At 37.4% G+C, this 16590-nt stretch overlaps 1 protein-coding gene across 9 annotated transcripts in view; it reads left to right on the forward strand.

Annotated features, from left to right (window-relative positions):
• DOP1A (DOP1 leucine zipper like protein A) overlaps nt 1–16590 on the forward strand; it is a 120507-nt gene that overhangs the window by 72391 nt on the left and 31526 nt on the right. For all 9 annotated transcript variants that reach the window (XM_036024397.1, XM_036024395.1, XM_036024396.1 and 6 more), the window contains 5 exons: nt 20–279; nt 1876–3853; nt 4683–4794; nt 4907–5089; nt 7348–7473. In XM_036024397.1, the coding sequence (XP_035880290.1) occupies nt 20–279; nt 1876–3853; nt 4683–4794; nt 4907–5089; nt 7348–7473 (2659 nt within the window). The remainder of the gene's footprint in view (nt 1–19; nt 280–1875; nt 3854–4682; nt 4795–4906; nt 5090–7347; nt 7474–16590) is intronic.

Below are 16590 nucleotides of genomic sequence, written 5' to 3' on the forward strand. Positions count from 1 at the left end.
TTATTTGTGTTTATTGTAGGTCACTGTTCATCATGTTAGACAGCCTTAACAGTCTCGATGGTTCTACTAGCTCTGTGGGACAAGCCTGGCTGAACCAAGTCCTGCAAAGACATGATATCGCAAGAGTTTTGGAACCATTGCTATTGCTTCTGCTTCACCCCAAAACTCAGAGGGTTTCAGTGCAGCGTGTACAAGCGGAACGTTATTGGAATAAGGCACCTTGTTATCCTGGAGAAGAGAGTGACAAGCATTTCATGGAAAATTTTGCATGCAGCAATGGTGAATATCACGTGGAACTAGAAAAGCTTTATTTAGAATTAAATAATTAAAATAAAGTGAGAAGTGAACACAACTGTGATTGGCAAGAGAATCGAATGTGAGATTTTCTCTATGGGCTTATTTTCTCTCCTCTGCATGCACTAGCAGTGCTCTTGTGGGCCATATCAGAGTGTGCTTCATTGATGACCATGTTGGGGAACTTGAATCTCTCTTATCAGTTGACTCTTCTTTCAGAGGAGTAATCAGCACAGCATTTTTCAGAGACAGTCTTCAGTTTTGATGGAAATATATTTAGATTTTTTTTCACAATCCTGGTCCTATGGGGTTCTGTAGATACTTCACTAGGAATGTATAGTAAGCTTATAATGCATATTTATATTTCATGAGTCATTTTCCTTATTTATAAAGTCGGAATCATAACCTACCTCTCAAGTCATGTTTATGATATGTTTAGTGTAGTGACTGGCATATCATAAGTGTTTGATAATTGTTATTATTACTATGAAACCCACACTTTACAAACTACTGAGTGATGTCCTCTATAATACAGCAATAATGGCGCCTTATATTACATTATTATATGCCAGAGACTGTCACTTATCATTTATCTCTCTTGACAAATAACCCTGTGAGGTCAGGAATAAAAAAGTGATTTTACCAAGCAGGGAGCTTATTTTTAGAAGGATGTGCTTTCTCAAAGGCTCACTGCTGGTAAGTGACACAAGCTGGAACTAAACTGTCACCTTTCATGTGTCTCTGCCAAGGCTTGTTTCTCTTCTTCCTTTTCACTGCTTTTCCTGAATCTTCTAAGAAAATGCTCTACCCTGCTAATTGCCAGAACTCCTGTGTTATAACTTTACCTACCACATTTGCCACCTGACTACTGAATTCTCACCTCTCCTCTGAAATCAGTCTTAGACCTCACCTGTGGTATCATGATTCTTTCCCTGAAAGTGGCAGAATTTGGTTTGTACCACTCATATGCAATTAACCCTCCCAGCCTTTCTAAAAGAATGCCATCAACATAGTATGCTCTCCAGAAAGGACAGAAATAGATGAATGCATGGTGATTCCCTATTTTTAAGCTCTTTAGAGAGAACAGTGATATCTTTTCCTGCTCTCACCCTCATTGTCTATTGGTTTAGGGTCTTACTCATACCAGATAATTCATAAATGTTTTTTGAATTTTATTAAAATCAAGGAGATTGTGTTTTTATACTCCCCTTTAGCATAACTAAAGGGAAGTATCACACAAAAAGGAAAACAGAAAGTTTGTACTGCAGTAGAAGAGGATGTCTTATTTGGGGATAAGGGCAAATTTTTATATTTCATCAGTGTTAACTGTGTTCAATTTCAGTACAATTGAATAATAGGCCTTCTGTTGAATTGTGTTTATTAAATTCTAGTTAATAGTCATCTATATCATTTTCTAACTTAAAGGGTCTAAAATAGTAATATAATATGATTTTAATAGTAGCATATAAGTAGGTTTTGAAACTAATGATTAAAATCTTGAATTCAGTTTACATTTGTGCATTTTCATTATTTTAATATATTTTATATTTTTCCTCCTTTACTATTTTTCTCATATGCCAGTAAGCCAAGTACAACTCATTGCATCTAAAGGAAATGGTGAAAAGCCGCTTACCATGGATGAAATAGAGAACTTTAGTCTCACTGTTAACCCATTAAGTGACAGACTTTCCCTTCTAAGTACCAGCAGCGAGACAATTCCAATGATTGTCTCTGATTTTGACCTTCCAGACCAACAGATAGAAATACTCCAGAGTTCTGACTCTGGATGTTCACAGTCCTCTGCTGGAGACAACCTGAGTTATGAAGCTGATCCTGAAAATGTGAATACACAAGAGGATTCTCAAATGCCAAATGCAAGCTCCCCAGATGATGATGTTCAGCAGGTAGTGTTTGACCTGATATGTAAAGTCGTAAGTGGTCTGGAAGCAGAATCTGCCTCAGTTACTTCTCAGTTAGAAATTGAAACTATGCCCCCAAGGCACAGTGATGTAGAGCCAGGCGAGGAGGCAATTAAAAGTGAAGACCAGTCCACTCAGCAGAGTCAGAGTAACGAAAGTTCTCAGCTTCTGTCTGTGTCTGTGGAAGGCGGCCATGAGTGTGTGGCGAATGGAATCTCCAGAAATAGCTCCTCACCTTGTATTTCAGGAACCGCACAGACTCTCCATGACTCTTCTGTTGCTTCCACAGAAACCAAAGCTAGACAGAGGAGTCACAGTAGTATTCAGTTCAGCTTCAAAGAAAAATTATCAGAAAAAGTCTCAGAGAAAGAAACAATTGTTAAGGAGTCAGGTAAACAACCAGGAGCAAAACCTAAAGTAAAACTTGCCAGAAAAAAGGATGATGACAAGAAAAAAACTTCAAATGAAAAACTCAAACAAACCAGTGTATTCTTTAGTGATGGTCTGGATTTAGAGAACTGGTATAGCTGTGGAGAGGGAGAAATCTCTGAAATTGAAAGTGACATGGGTTCTCCAGGATCACAGAAATCTCCTAATTTCAACATCCATCCTCTCTATCAGCACGTGCTTCTGTATCTCCAGTTGTATGATTCATCAAGGACTCTTTATGCTTTTTCTGCCATCAAAGCCATACTGAAAACTAACCCTGTTGCTTTTGTAAATGCCATTTCAACCACTAGTATAAATAACGTGTATACCCCTCAGTTGTCTTTGCTTCAGAATCTATTGGCCAGGCACCGAATTTCTGTTATGGGCAAAGACTTTTATAGTCACATCCCAGTGGACTCAAATCATAACTTTAGGAGTTCTATGTACATAGAAATTCTTATTTCACTCTGTTTATATTACATGCGTAGCCATTACCCAACTCATGTCAAAGTCACTGCACAAGATTTAATAGGCAATCGAAACATGCAGATGATGAGCATAGAAATTTTGACACTTCTCTTCACTGAGCTGGCAAAGGTAATAGAAAGCTCAGCAAAGGGTTTCCCTAGTTTTATCTCTGATATGTTATCTAAGTGCAAAGTTCAGAAAGTAATTCTTCACTGTTTACTGTCGTCCATCTTTAGTGCCCAGAAATGGCACAGTGAAAAAATGGCAGGTAAGAATACGATTGCTGTGGAAGAAGGTTTCTCAGAGGACAGCCTCATCAATTTCTCAGAGGATGAATTTGACAGTGGCAGCACACTCCAGTCACAACTTCTCAAAGTTCTTCAGAGGCTCATTGTTCTAGAACACTGGGTAATGATTACCCCTGAAGAAAACGAAACAGGTTTTGATTTTGTTGTATCTGATCTGGAACACATCAATCCCCACCAGCCCATGACTTCTCTTCAGTATTTGCATGCTCAGCCAATCACATGCCAAGGCATGTTTCTCTGTGCCGTGATACGGGCTCTGCACCAACACTGTGCTTGTAAGATGCACCCACAATGGATTGGTTTAATCACATCTACTCTGCCTTACATGGGAAAAGTTCTACAGAGAGTGGTGGTTTCTGTGACGCTACAGCTTTGCAGAAATTTAGATAATTTAATTCAGCAGTACAAATATGAAACAGGATTATCTGATAGTAGGTAAGAATTGATTTTTAACTTTGTTGTTATTGACATTTATCATGTATATGACTGCTTAGCTGTCCGGAATGTCAGTCACAATTTGAATCAATAAATTAGTGAATCTCAGCAGGTTACAAATAATATGTTATTTTCACGAAGAAGAAAATTCAGATTGAGTAAGAGAAATAACAGAATCAAGATTAGAAAAGAGGAGGAATATTTAAACAGGCCTTTTTTACTCCTAAGGGCTGAAATTCATTTTGTTCTTCTTGACTAAGCTGGCAAAGTAATAGAAAGTTCAGCAAAGGGTTTTCTTTATTTTATCTGATATGTTATCTAAGTGCAAATCAATTTCACACTAAATTAATTTAAAACTACAAATAATTATTTTCCCGTCTAATGATATTTCTTGTTTTAGAGGTGAAATTCTTTCTGTATCCCCAGGCCATGTTTAAAATAACTCTTGTCAGATTAGCCACATGTTCAGTAGACTAGTTTCTGGTTTACCTCCTGTATAATCTCAGGGACTACGTGTGAAATATAAGAATAGTGCCTGTGTTGTTTAACATTGATGTGCCTGCCTTACACAGTTGCTAGAAAAGTAGTGACTAAATTTGTTTATTTTATATAGAATTTTTTAACAAAAAAGAACATCAGTACATTTAATGTGACTCACTTATTTTATAGATTAGGATATAAAAGCTTCTAACTTATTCTTTTAGTCATTTATTAATACACTATTGAGCACTTGCTATGTGTCTCCTACATGCTGGACATTTACTATTGATAAAACATGGACTTTTTTTCTTCTCAGAACTTGTGTTCAAATGAATGCATTTTATTTCAGGCCTCTGTGGATGGCATCAATTATTCCACCAGATATGATTCTTACTCTTTTAGAAGGGATCACAGCCATTATCCATTACTGTTTGTTGGATCCTACTACACAGTATCACCAAGTAAGACTGCAAAAATATTTGACTTTTTTTTTAAAGAATATAAGATACAGCAAGTCCCCATTTATATAAGCCTCAGTAAGTAATGTTTTGTTTTTACCCCCAACTTTAATAGCTTTGGGTGAATGTAGACCAAAGACACTTGTTGGAAGCCCGCAGAGGAATCCTCTCAATCCTTCATATGATCATGTCCTCCGTGACTTTGCTTTGGAGCATACTGCACCAGGCGGATTCTTCGGAAAAGATGACTCTTGCTGCATCTGCATCTGTAACCACTATTAATCTTGGAGCCACAAAGGTTAGAAATTCACACTTCACCTGGAACTGAAGAGTCTATTGGAGCACTTTCCCAAAGATTATGTTCAGGATTTCTGTATAATTTGGTCGTATTTATGACACTCTAATGCATAGGGTAGTTAATTATCAAATTTGTAACTGTTTCTTGAGTTGTGACATAAAATTCAATTATTTAAAGTATACCCAACATAATGATTTTTAAAAATTAATTTACAGAGTAGTGAAACTATCCACACAGTCTAATTTTCAAACATGTCTGTCACCACAAAGATTCCAAATACCCATTTGCAGTCACTTCCCATTCCTATCCCTAATCCCAGTCAACCACTAATCTGTTTTCTCGATAAGTAGGTTTGCTTTTTCTGAGCATTTGTATAAATGGAATCATACATTATTTGGTCTTTCATATCTAGCTTCTTTTTTTTTTCTTCTAAAGATTTTATTTATTTTTAGGGAGGGAAGGGGGGGTGAGAGAGAGAGAGAGAGAAAGAAAGAGAGAAAGAGAGAGAGAAACATCAATGTGCAGTTGCTGGGGGTTATGGCCTGCAGCCCAGGAATATACCCTGGCTGGGAATCAAACCTGGGACACTTTGGTTCCCAGCCCACGCTCAATCCACTGAGCTATGCCAGCCAGGGCGATATCTAGCTTCTTTCATGTGACATAATGTTTTTGAGGTTTATTGTTACATGTTAAATTTTGTTCCTTTCTTAAAGGGCATTTTAAGTTGACATTTTTATATGCAAACCCTCCCGGAAAACAATTTAACTATATGTGCAAAGAGCTTCAAAGGTTTTATAATTTTTTACCTAGTAATAAGTTCTAAAGTAATCAAAGTTATGCAAATGTATATTCATAAGACATTTATTATAGCCTTATTTGATGGTAAACAAAGAGAGATCCTAAACAATAAATAAGTTAATGGTAAAAAACTTATCCTTTAGTATTACATTATGTAGCTACTAATAATTATAGTTTTGGAGAATTCTTAGTGGGTGGAGAAATGCTTAAAAGTTTAATAAAACAGGGATATTACTTAATTGAACAAATAGTGTATTTCCAATTATGTAAAATTAATTTCTCTGCAGAAAAAAGAATAAAATTCATTTAATAATGATTATCTCAGAATAATGGAATTACTGGTTGTTTAAAAAACACTTTTAAGCCCTGGCTGGCGTAGCTCAGTGGATTGAGCACGGGCTGGGAACCAAAGTATCCCAGGTTCCATTCTCAGCCAGGGTACATTCCTGGGTTGCAGGCCATAACCCCCAGCAACCGCACATTGATGTTTCTCTCTCTCTCTCTCTCTTTCTCCCTCCCTTCCCTCTCTAAAAATAAATAAATAAAATCTTTAAAAAAAACCACTTTTATGTATTTTCCAAATTATCTGCTTTATATTTTGAAGAAAATTATATGAATTCTTAAAAGTGTTATGCTTTGTCAGTTGTCAAATTGACATTCCTCTGTTGCCTAGACCTCACTTCCCAGATTTGTGATCGTGAGAACACATCTGAAATTGGGCAGAGGGGAAGGGTGAGAATCATGAGAAAATGTCTGAGTACTGCTGTTGGGATTAAACTGTGTGTTTCTTTGTTCAGTTTCACTTAAATGTAAAACCCCTCTCCCCCCTGCCCCGCCTTATTAAAAAAGAATCTATATCAAATGTAATTGAATTTCACTTAGAGTTGCCCCTGGAACCACATGGGGTGGGGGATGCTGATCCCCAGTGCATCTGAAAATCCATGTATAACTTTTGACCGCCCCAGAACTTAAGGTTTCTCTCAGTATCCATGGGGTATTTGGTTCCAGGACCACCCATGGATGTCAAAATCTGTGGATATTCAAATACCCTGGACACAATGGCATAGGTCAGTGCATACAGCCAGTCCCTTCACATCCATGCACTCGCAGCCACAGATGGAAAACAGTACAGGTATTTATTGGAAAAAATCGGCGTATTAGTGGACCTCACAGTTCAAACCCTCATTCAAGAGCCAACTGCATTGTGTTTTTCTGTTATCTCATCACATTACTGAGACTCTTGCATTTAGCTGATTGGTTGTCGTCATTTTATAGGGTTTTTTTCCTTCTAGAATTAAAATGACCATGGTTGCTTCTCTTAATGCGACTACAGTTTCCTCTGTTATTATTTAGGTAATAAAACATATAATACTGTAGATTATTCCAAGAAAAACTAAAAGTACAATTCAGTTATTAATGTTTACATAATTTTTAATTCACTTCTCATTTGCTTGTTTTAGAACTTGAGACAGCAGATCCTTGAGTTATTGGGCCCCATTTCAATGAATCATGGTGTTCACTTTATGGCTGCCATTGCATTTGTATGGAATGAAAGAAGACAGAACAAAAGCACCAACAGGACCAAGGTATGTATTTAGCCATTTTATTTGTTTTTTTTTAATTTGGTGAGTATAGTAAGTCCTCATTTAACATTGACAATGGGTTCTTGGAACTGTGGCAAAACAACATGTAATGAAACCAGTTTTACCATAGGCTAATTGATATAAACAAGAGTTAAGTTCCTACAGCATCTCATCAATGTTATAAAGAAATAACATTGAACAAAATGACATCATCTAGGACCTACTTGTACAGACTACTTTTCAACTCTCCACTAGTTGCAAAAGGCTGGGATGAGGGGTATAAGCTGAAAAGAAACAGTTTGTCTACTGGTTTAGATATGACTTCTTGCCTTAATTTCTTAAATAAGCATAAAATGTACTATTTTAAGGGAAAAGACAAATTAGTATGATATTAAACTGTAACTATATTTAAATAGCCATGGTAATCTAGTAGGGTATATCTTTTAAATGCTAGTTATACAGGGTACAAAGCAAGGATATGGGGAATATTTTTTATCTTCACTAGTTTTTTATTATAATATGATAGGTGAAATAGTTTCGTTTCTAAATGTAATTTATATATGGGTTTTGATGGGGTTATATATGTGAAAATTGTGTTGCTTTGTGATTTTGAAAGTTCAGTAACAATGTTCTATCATAGAAATAAATAGCAACTATAGAATATTAAGGCTATTATGTTTACATTGATATAAGTTACATGGTTTATCCAACTAAAGTTTTCTGATATGTTATTGTTGTGCTGACTTTACAATACATATATACTGACCTTTCTAAAGTAATAAAGTAAACATTTCACTTATATGACATTATTTTGCATGTAAGGATTCAGAGATAGATACTATATTGGACAAAATTGAAATCCTGAGCTATTTAAAAGCAGTCAATTAATATTTGACAAAGGAGGCAAGAATGTACAATGGGGTAAAGATAGTCTATTCAATATGTGTGCCGGAAAATTGGACAGATACTTGCAAAAATAAAATAAAACTAGACCACCTCCTTACACCACATACAAGAATGAACTCAAAATGGACTTTAATGTAGGACTCGAAACCATAAAAATCCTAGAAAACATAGGCAGTAAAATCTTGGACACTTCTCTTAGCAAATCTCCTTGGGCAAGGAAAACAAAAAATAAACAAATGCAACTACATCAAACTAAAAAGTTCTTGCACAGCAAAGGAAACCATCAAAGGAATAAAAAGACAACCCAGAGAATGGGAGAACATATTCACCAATGATATATATGATAAAAGGTTAATATCCAAAATTTATAAAGAACTCACACACTAAAAAATACAATCCAATTAAAAACTGGGCAAAGGATCTGAACAGACACTTCTCCAAGGAGGGCATACAGCTGGCCCACAGATATATGAAAAGATGCTCAATGTCACTAACCATCAGAGAAATGCAAATTAAAACCACAATGAGATATCACTTCTCACACCTGCCAGAATGACTATCATCAATAAATCAAAAAACAAGTGCTGGCACAGATTTGGAGAAAGGAGAACCCTTTTGTACTGTTGGTGGAAATGCAGATTGATGCAGCCACTGTGGAAGTCAGTATGGAGTTACCTCAGAGTATTAAACACGGAACTGCCTTATGACCCAGCAATTTCACTTCTGGGAATATATCCAAAGAAATTCAAAACACTAATTCAAAAGAATATATGAACCCCTGTGTTCATTGCTGCATTATTTACAATAGCCAAAATATGGAAGCAACCCAGGTGTCTATCAATAGACTAGTGGATAAAACAGCAGTGGTACATATGTACAATGGAATACTACTCAGCCATAAAAAGAATGAAATATTACCACTTGTAACAGCAGGATGGAACTAGAGAGTTTTATGCTAACTGAAATAAGTCAGAGAAGGACAAATACCATATGATTTCCCTCATATGTGGAATCTAAAGGACAATATAAATGAACAAACAAAATGTAAACACTTGTGGATACAGATAACAGACTGATGGTTGCCAGAGGAGAGGAAGTTTGGCGAATGGGTGAAAGATGGTAGGGGGCTGAGGGGAAAGGGTAAAAAGGTAAAGGAATTAAGAAGTACAAATTACTAGTTACAGAATTCACAGGGATGTTAAGTACAGCATAGGGACTATAGTCTATAATGTAATAACTATGAATAGTGTCAGATGGGAACTAGATTTGTTGGGATGATCATATAGTCAATTACATAATGTCCAATCACTAGGTTGTGCACCTGAAACTGTGAATAGAGAAACAAAGATTAACAGTCACATAAAAAATTTTAATATGATAGGCAAAGACCAAAAACCTAGATAAGTCAAAAGAAATGAAGCAAGTAACAGAGGAACATGTAAACAATAATAATAGTGTCCTTCAATAAGTGAAACCATATTGCATCCATGAAATTAGAAGAGACTAGAAGAAAGACCATTGCAAAATTTAAAATTTTTTCTTGTATATTAAATTTTATTGCAGAAGCAAAACAAAGTATAAGGATTGCAAGCAAAAGGGGTAGCTACCCCTTTAATAGAATTTACATTAATAGAATTTACATTTCTGGGGTAGCTACCCCAGAAATAGAATGTAAATGTAAAGATATAGAATATCGGGAAAGGAAGATAAGAAAATTAGGGAAGCGACATTGGAGATTCAATATCTTTTTGCAGAAAGAAGTAACAGAAGACAATGGGTGGGGGGGGATATCAAAGAAATAATACAAGAAAATTCCCCTGCCAGTCACTGTGAAAAAGATTCTACGCAAATATCAGCATGGAATTCAGCACACTGGATTTAAAGAATGAGATCTGAAAGTTTTCCTACAGGACCATACTGGTCCTCTTCCACTGGAATAATGATAAGACTGGCCAATAACAACATTGGAAACTGTGATGGGAAAATTAGCTTCAACCTGTAATTCTATACCCAGCCAAACTGGATATTACTCAGTCTGTTTCGAACCATGCAATGTCTCAAATAAAATCGCCATAAATTCACTTTTTCTCAGCTGCAGGAAGATGCATCTTCATCAGAGGAGGAATAAACCAAGAAAGAAGAAAATAGGAGATCCAAGTAACAGGGGTTCTGACATAGAAGAAATGGAAAGGGGATATCTGGGGTGATGGTCACAGAGATATCAAGATGATGCTGTGTAGCAAGGCTAGTGGGGACCAACCAAGGTCAGAACAGAAAGACATTGAACAGATGTTTTAAGAAAAAAAGAGGGAGATCTAAGATGGCGTCGGAGTAGGAAGGAGCAGATTCGGCTTTCCTGTGCTCAGGGGAGAAAATCCTGACCGATCTATGGAGCAGAGAGGCAAGCAACCAACATACTTAAGCATTTTTGAAAATAGAGGACCAAGGATTGTGGCAGAACTGAAAGACCAAAGAACGGACCCTAAGGGGAGTGCTGCAACAAGGTAGGGTCCCAGGATCAGCCTGTAGTCCCAGGCTACAGCCCCAGGCCCGGGGCCGCTGCTGGGTTTGCCATAGGGTCCTTGGGAGAGAGCCAGGTCAACTGCTCCCTCCCCAGCCAAACAAGGTCTGAGCGGCTCTGGGAGGAATGCAGGTGCTGGCAAACACATGGGGGCTGTGAGCACCTTTGGAGGCAGGCGGTGGACTCCGGAGGGGCTGAGTCGCGCAGCGGACCCGGACCCCCACGGTCACCGGTCTGACTGGAAATGTTTGGCGGTGGGAGAAGCCAAGCCACTGTGGGGAGCAGCAGGCTTGAACAGGAGGAATTTCTCAAGAGGAAGGAGTGAATAGACACAGACACTGTTTGGGGAATTCTCCTAAAGTGATCAGTGGCTCCAGCCTCCCTGCTACACAGCCGTCGGCCCGCCGGTGCACAGGCGCACCTGCAGGGAGAGCATCCCCGCACCCCAGCCCACAGCAGTAACACTGGGGAAAGACCTGATTCCCACACCCAGGGCCCAAAGCTGAGGAGCCAGTGCGGACTACACTGGCCAAGGAAGAAAAGCCAAACAAATCATCCTTTAGCCTGCCTCAACCAGCAAGAGCCGAAAAACCGGTTTGGCCACTTTGAAATCAAGAGACTTTTTAATTTGATTCTATTTTTTTAACGATTTTTAATTTTTAAATTTTTATTGTTTTTATTCTCTTTTGATTTCTTTTTCTTCTCTTACCTGATTTCTTGTTTTATTCCTTCCTCCTTCCTGTCCTCCAATTTTATCTCTTCTTCCTTCATTCGTCTGCCTTTTCAATTTTTTACTTTTTAAAATTTTTTTCTAAATACCTACAAGTGAGACAAAATCCTGGATCTGTGAAAAGACCAAGGTTGAACCCAAAGAAGGGGCATCACAACAGCTGGGACAGTGAGATAAATGTCACTCTGCTATTACAGAGAACCTGCAAGTTATTGCATATTTGTAGTATTATTATTTTTCTAGTATTCCTACATCTTTTTTTAACAGTATTTTTATATCCCTCTTCTTTTTGTATAGTCTGCTTTGCTAGGCTGGATATATTGTATGACCTGACAGCTTTCCCCTGGTATCTCTTTCTATACTGTATTACTAATCTACTGTCCTTTAACTCACCTGTGTCCCATTAGCACACTATTCGATGTTCTGTACTCCCTATTCTTGTTACCTAGATCTCATAGACTCTGTCATATGAATGTTGCCATAATATTATTGTAAATAACTGCTGTTCCATGCAATTGTAATTACTTCACAACACCGCCCCCCTCCCCAGATCTTAGCCCATTTCAAAGTTTCCTGAACTCTATTACTGTAGTGGTTAACTCTATTCTCTCACACACTACACCTATTTACTAACCTTTACTCTCACCTTACCCCAGAATCTGACCTTCCTCAACCTCCCTGCTTTATAGATCCAACTCACAATCCTTCCTTCCCCAACAAGAATCTTATCTTCTTTCCATCCTTTCTAAAAATCAGCTAGCTGGGTGGAAGATCACGGTTAACACTATACATAGTCAAAGGATCTCCTATCTCTTCTCTACTTGCTACTACTGTAAATAGCATAGAATTCTCTGTTGCTGTCTTAAACCATTTTTCCTTCCCCCTCCAACTGATGACAAAAAAGAATAGGTGGAGGAGGTGAACACCAGGATACCCACTGGAAGAGGAAACCCAACAACAAAGGAACCACTAACAGATAACAACAGAAGAAGGTGAAGGAGAGAGTAGTAACCACACAAACCTCAATCCAGGACCTATCTGGAAATACAACTAAATAGTAGAGACAGTACCCAATACAAACAACTGAACAAGAATTCTTTAAACCTTATACACACAGAAGAACCAGCTCCAACACAACCTGCCCTCACCAGCACAACAAAATACAGGAGGTGGTGGACAGAGTGACCCTCATTTAACCAGCTGGTGGGAAGGAAACACCAAAGAAGGACTCAACAACAACCAAAACCCAAAGGCAAACACAAAGCCAACTTAAACGACAGCCCAAGACCAGTGAGATTGGGAGATCAAGGAAACAGCACCACTGAAACTCACTGCTATTCTACTAAAGAAGTTCACAACGTAAACCCAGGGAGCCAGAACAGATCAATATAAGAAGCTGAGGCAAACAAGAAGAGTCTCACAAACAATGGAAAGACAAAGAAACAATTCCCAAATGAAAGGAAAGGAGGAAGCCTCAAAAAGAATGCTAAATGAAATAGAGGCAATTCAACTATCAGATATTGAATTCAAAGCAGTGATTGTCAGGAAGCTCAATGAGCTCACAATGAGCTACGAGAAACTACAGGGAAGCTACAATGAACTCAGTGAAAACTACATCAGCATAAAAAAGGAAATAGAAACTCTCAACAAGGGCCAAGAGGAAATGAAGAATACAATTTCTGAACTGAAGAACACAGTAGAAGGAATGAAAAGCAGGATTGATGAAGCAGAAGATCAGATCAGTGAGCTAGAGGACAAAGTAGAAGAAAACATCCAGAAAGAACAAGAAAAGGAAAAGAGGCTCAGAAAAAATGAAGAGGGATTAAGAGAAATGCAAGACAATATGAAATGTAATAATGTCCGTATAATAGCGATACCAGAAGGAGAAGAAGAACAAGGGATAGAAAACCTATTTGAAAAAGTAATGATGGAAAACTTCCCTAATTTGATGAGAGAAAAAGTAACACAAATCCAGGAAACACAGAGAGTCCCAATCAAGAAGAACCCAAAGAGGCCCACCTCAAGACACATCATAATTAAAATGGCAAAATTTCAAGACAAAGAGAGAATCTTAAAGGCAGCAAAGGAGGAAACAGGAAGTAACATACAAGGGAGCCCCAATAAGGCTAACAGCTGACTTCTCAATGGAAACACTCCAAGCCAGAAGAGAATGGCAAGAAATAATCCAAGTAATGAGAACCAGAGGCCTGCAAACACGGCTACTTTACCCAGCAAGGCTCTCAATCAAGATAGAAGGCCAAATAAGAAGCTTCTCAGACAAAAGAAATCTAAAAAAATACACCTCCACTAAACCAGCTCTGCAAGAGATGCTAAAAGGACTGCTTTAAGGAAAGAAAGGAAAAGAGAGAGTGAGAGAGGAACACACGTACATAAAAGGCAATGAATAAGTACCTATCAATAATAACCTTAAACGTAAATGGATTAAATGCTCCAATCAAGAGACATAGAATAGCTGAATGGATAAGAAAACATGACCCACACATATGCTGCCTACAAGAGACCCACCTCAGGATAAAAGATCTGCACAGGCTGAAAGTGAAGGTCTGGAAACAAATTTTCCAAGCAAATGGACAGGAAAAAAAAGCCGGGGTAGCAATACTCATATCTGACAAACTAGACTTCCAAAGAAGGACCATAAAGAGAGACCCAGAAGGTCATTTCATAATACTCAAGGGAAGAATTCACCAAGAAGACATAAATATTGTAAATATATATTGCACCCAATATAGGAGCACCCAAATACATAAAGAAAATCTTAGAGGACTTCAAGAAAGATATTGACAGCAACACAATTATTGTGGGAGATTTTAACACCTCACTATCAAAAATGGACAGATCTTCCAAACAAAATATCAACAAAGATATTGTGGCATTGAACAATGCCCTAGATGAAATGGGCTTTACTGATATTTACAGAACCCTCCATCCCAAAGAAGCTAAATACACATTTTTTTCAAATGCACATGGCACATTTTCAAAGATTGAGCATATGATTGGACACAAAACAAGCCTCAACAATTTCAAAAAAAATTGAAATCATACCAAGCATTTTCTCAGATCACAAGGGACTGAAACTAGAAACCAACCCCAAGGAAAAAAACCCTAAACACTCAAATTCATGGAGATTAAACAGCATGCTATTAAACAATGAATGGGTCAACAATGATATTAGGGAAGAAATCAAAAGGTTTCTGGAAACAAATGAAAACGAACTCACAACAACCCAAAATTTATGGGACACAGCCAAGGCAGTCCTGAGAGGGAAGTTCATAGAGATACAGGCCCACCTAAAAAAGTTAGAAACATTGCAAACAAACAACCTAACCCTACGTCTACAAGAACTCGAGGAACAACAACAAAGACAACCCAGAGCAAGCAGAAGGAAGGAAATAACCAAGATCAGAGCAGAATTAAATGACATAGAGACTAAAAGCACAATTCTAAAGATCAATGAATCCAAGAGTTGGTTCTTTGAAAAGATAAACAAAATCGACAAGCCTTTAAGCAGACTTATCAAGAAAAAAAGAGAGAAAACCCAAATAAACACAATCAAAAATGAAAGAGGAGAGATTACAACAGATACCACAGAAATACAAAGGATTGTAAGAAATTACTACGAAGAACTGTATGCCAAGAAATTTGAAAACCTAAATGGACAAATTTCTAGAAAAATATAATCTTCCAAAACTCAATAAAAAAGAAGCAGAAAGCCTGAACAGACCGATAACAGCAAAAGAAATTGAAGCAGTAATAAAAAAACTCCCAAAACACAAAAGCCCTGGACCAGATGGTTTCACAGGAGAATTCTACAAAGCATTTAAGGAAGAGCTAACACCTATCCTTCACAGACTATTCCAAAAAAATCGAAAAAGGTGGAAGACTCCCAAACTCTTTTTATGAGGCCAACATCATCTTAATTCCAAAACCAGATAAAGACACAACAAAGAAAGAAAACTGCAGGCCAATATCTCTGATGAACATTGATGCTAAAATCCTCAACAAGATACTGGCAAACCGCATCCAACAGTACATTAAGAAGATCATACACCATGACCAAGTGGGATTCATTCCAGGGATGCAAGGATGGTACAACATTCGCAAATTAGTAAATGTAATACATCACATAAACAAAAGCAAAGACAAAAACCACATGATCATATCAATAGATGCAGAAAAAGCACCTGATAAGGTACAGCACCCATTTATGATAAAAACACTCAGTAAAGTGGGAACAGAAGGAGCATTCCTCAACATAATAAAGGCCATATATGAGAAACCTACAGCCAACATTATACTCAATGGGCAAAAATTAAAATCTTTTCTACTAAGAACAGGAACAAGACAAGGATGTCCACTTTCACCACTGCTATTCAATATAGTACTGGAAGTTTTAGCCACAGCAATCAGACAAGAAAAAGAAATAAAAGGCATCCAAATCGGAAAGGAGGAAACAAAACATGTTTGCAGATGACATGATAGTATACATAGAAAATCCTATAGACTCCACCAAAAAACTGCTTGACCTAATAGATGAATTTGGCAAAACAGCGGGATACAAAGTCAATATCCAGAAATCAAAGGCATTTCTGTACACCAACAATGAAACAGCAGAAGCAGAAATCAAGAAAAAAATCCCATTTGAAATAGCAAAAAGAAAAATAAAATACTTAGGAATAAACCTAACCAAAGAGGTAAAAGACCTGTATTCAGAAAACTACATAACACTGAGGAGAGAAATCAAGGAAGACACAAACAAATGGAAACATATACCATGTTCATGGATTGGAAGAATTAATATCATCAAAATGTCTATACTACCAAAAGCAATTTACACATTCAATGCGATACCTATTAAAGTACCAATGGCATATTTCACAGACATAGAACAAACACTTCAACAATTTATATGGAACCATAAACAACCCAAAATAGCTGCTACAAT

Source organism: Phyllostomus discolor, chromosome 4, assembly GCF_004126475.2.
Source record: "Phyllostomus discolor isolate MPI-MPIP mPhyDis1 chromosome 4, mPhyDis1.pri.v3, whole genome shotgun sequence".
NCBI classification, from domain to species: domain Eukaryota; kingdom Metazoa; phylum Chordata; class Mammalia; order Chiroptera; family Phyllostomidae; genus Phyllostomus; species Phyllostomus discolor.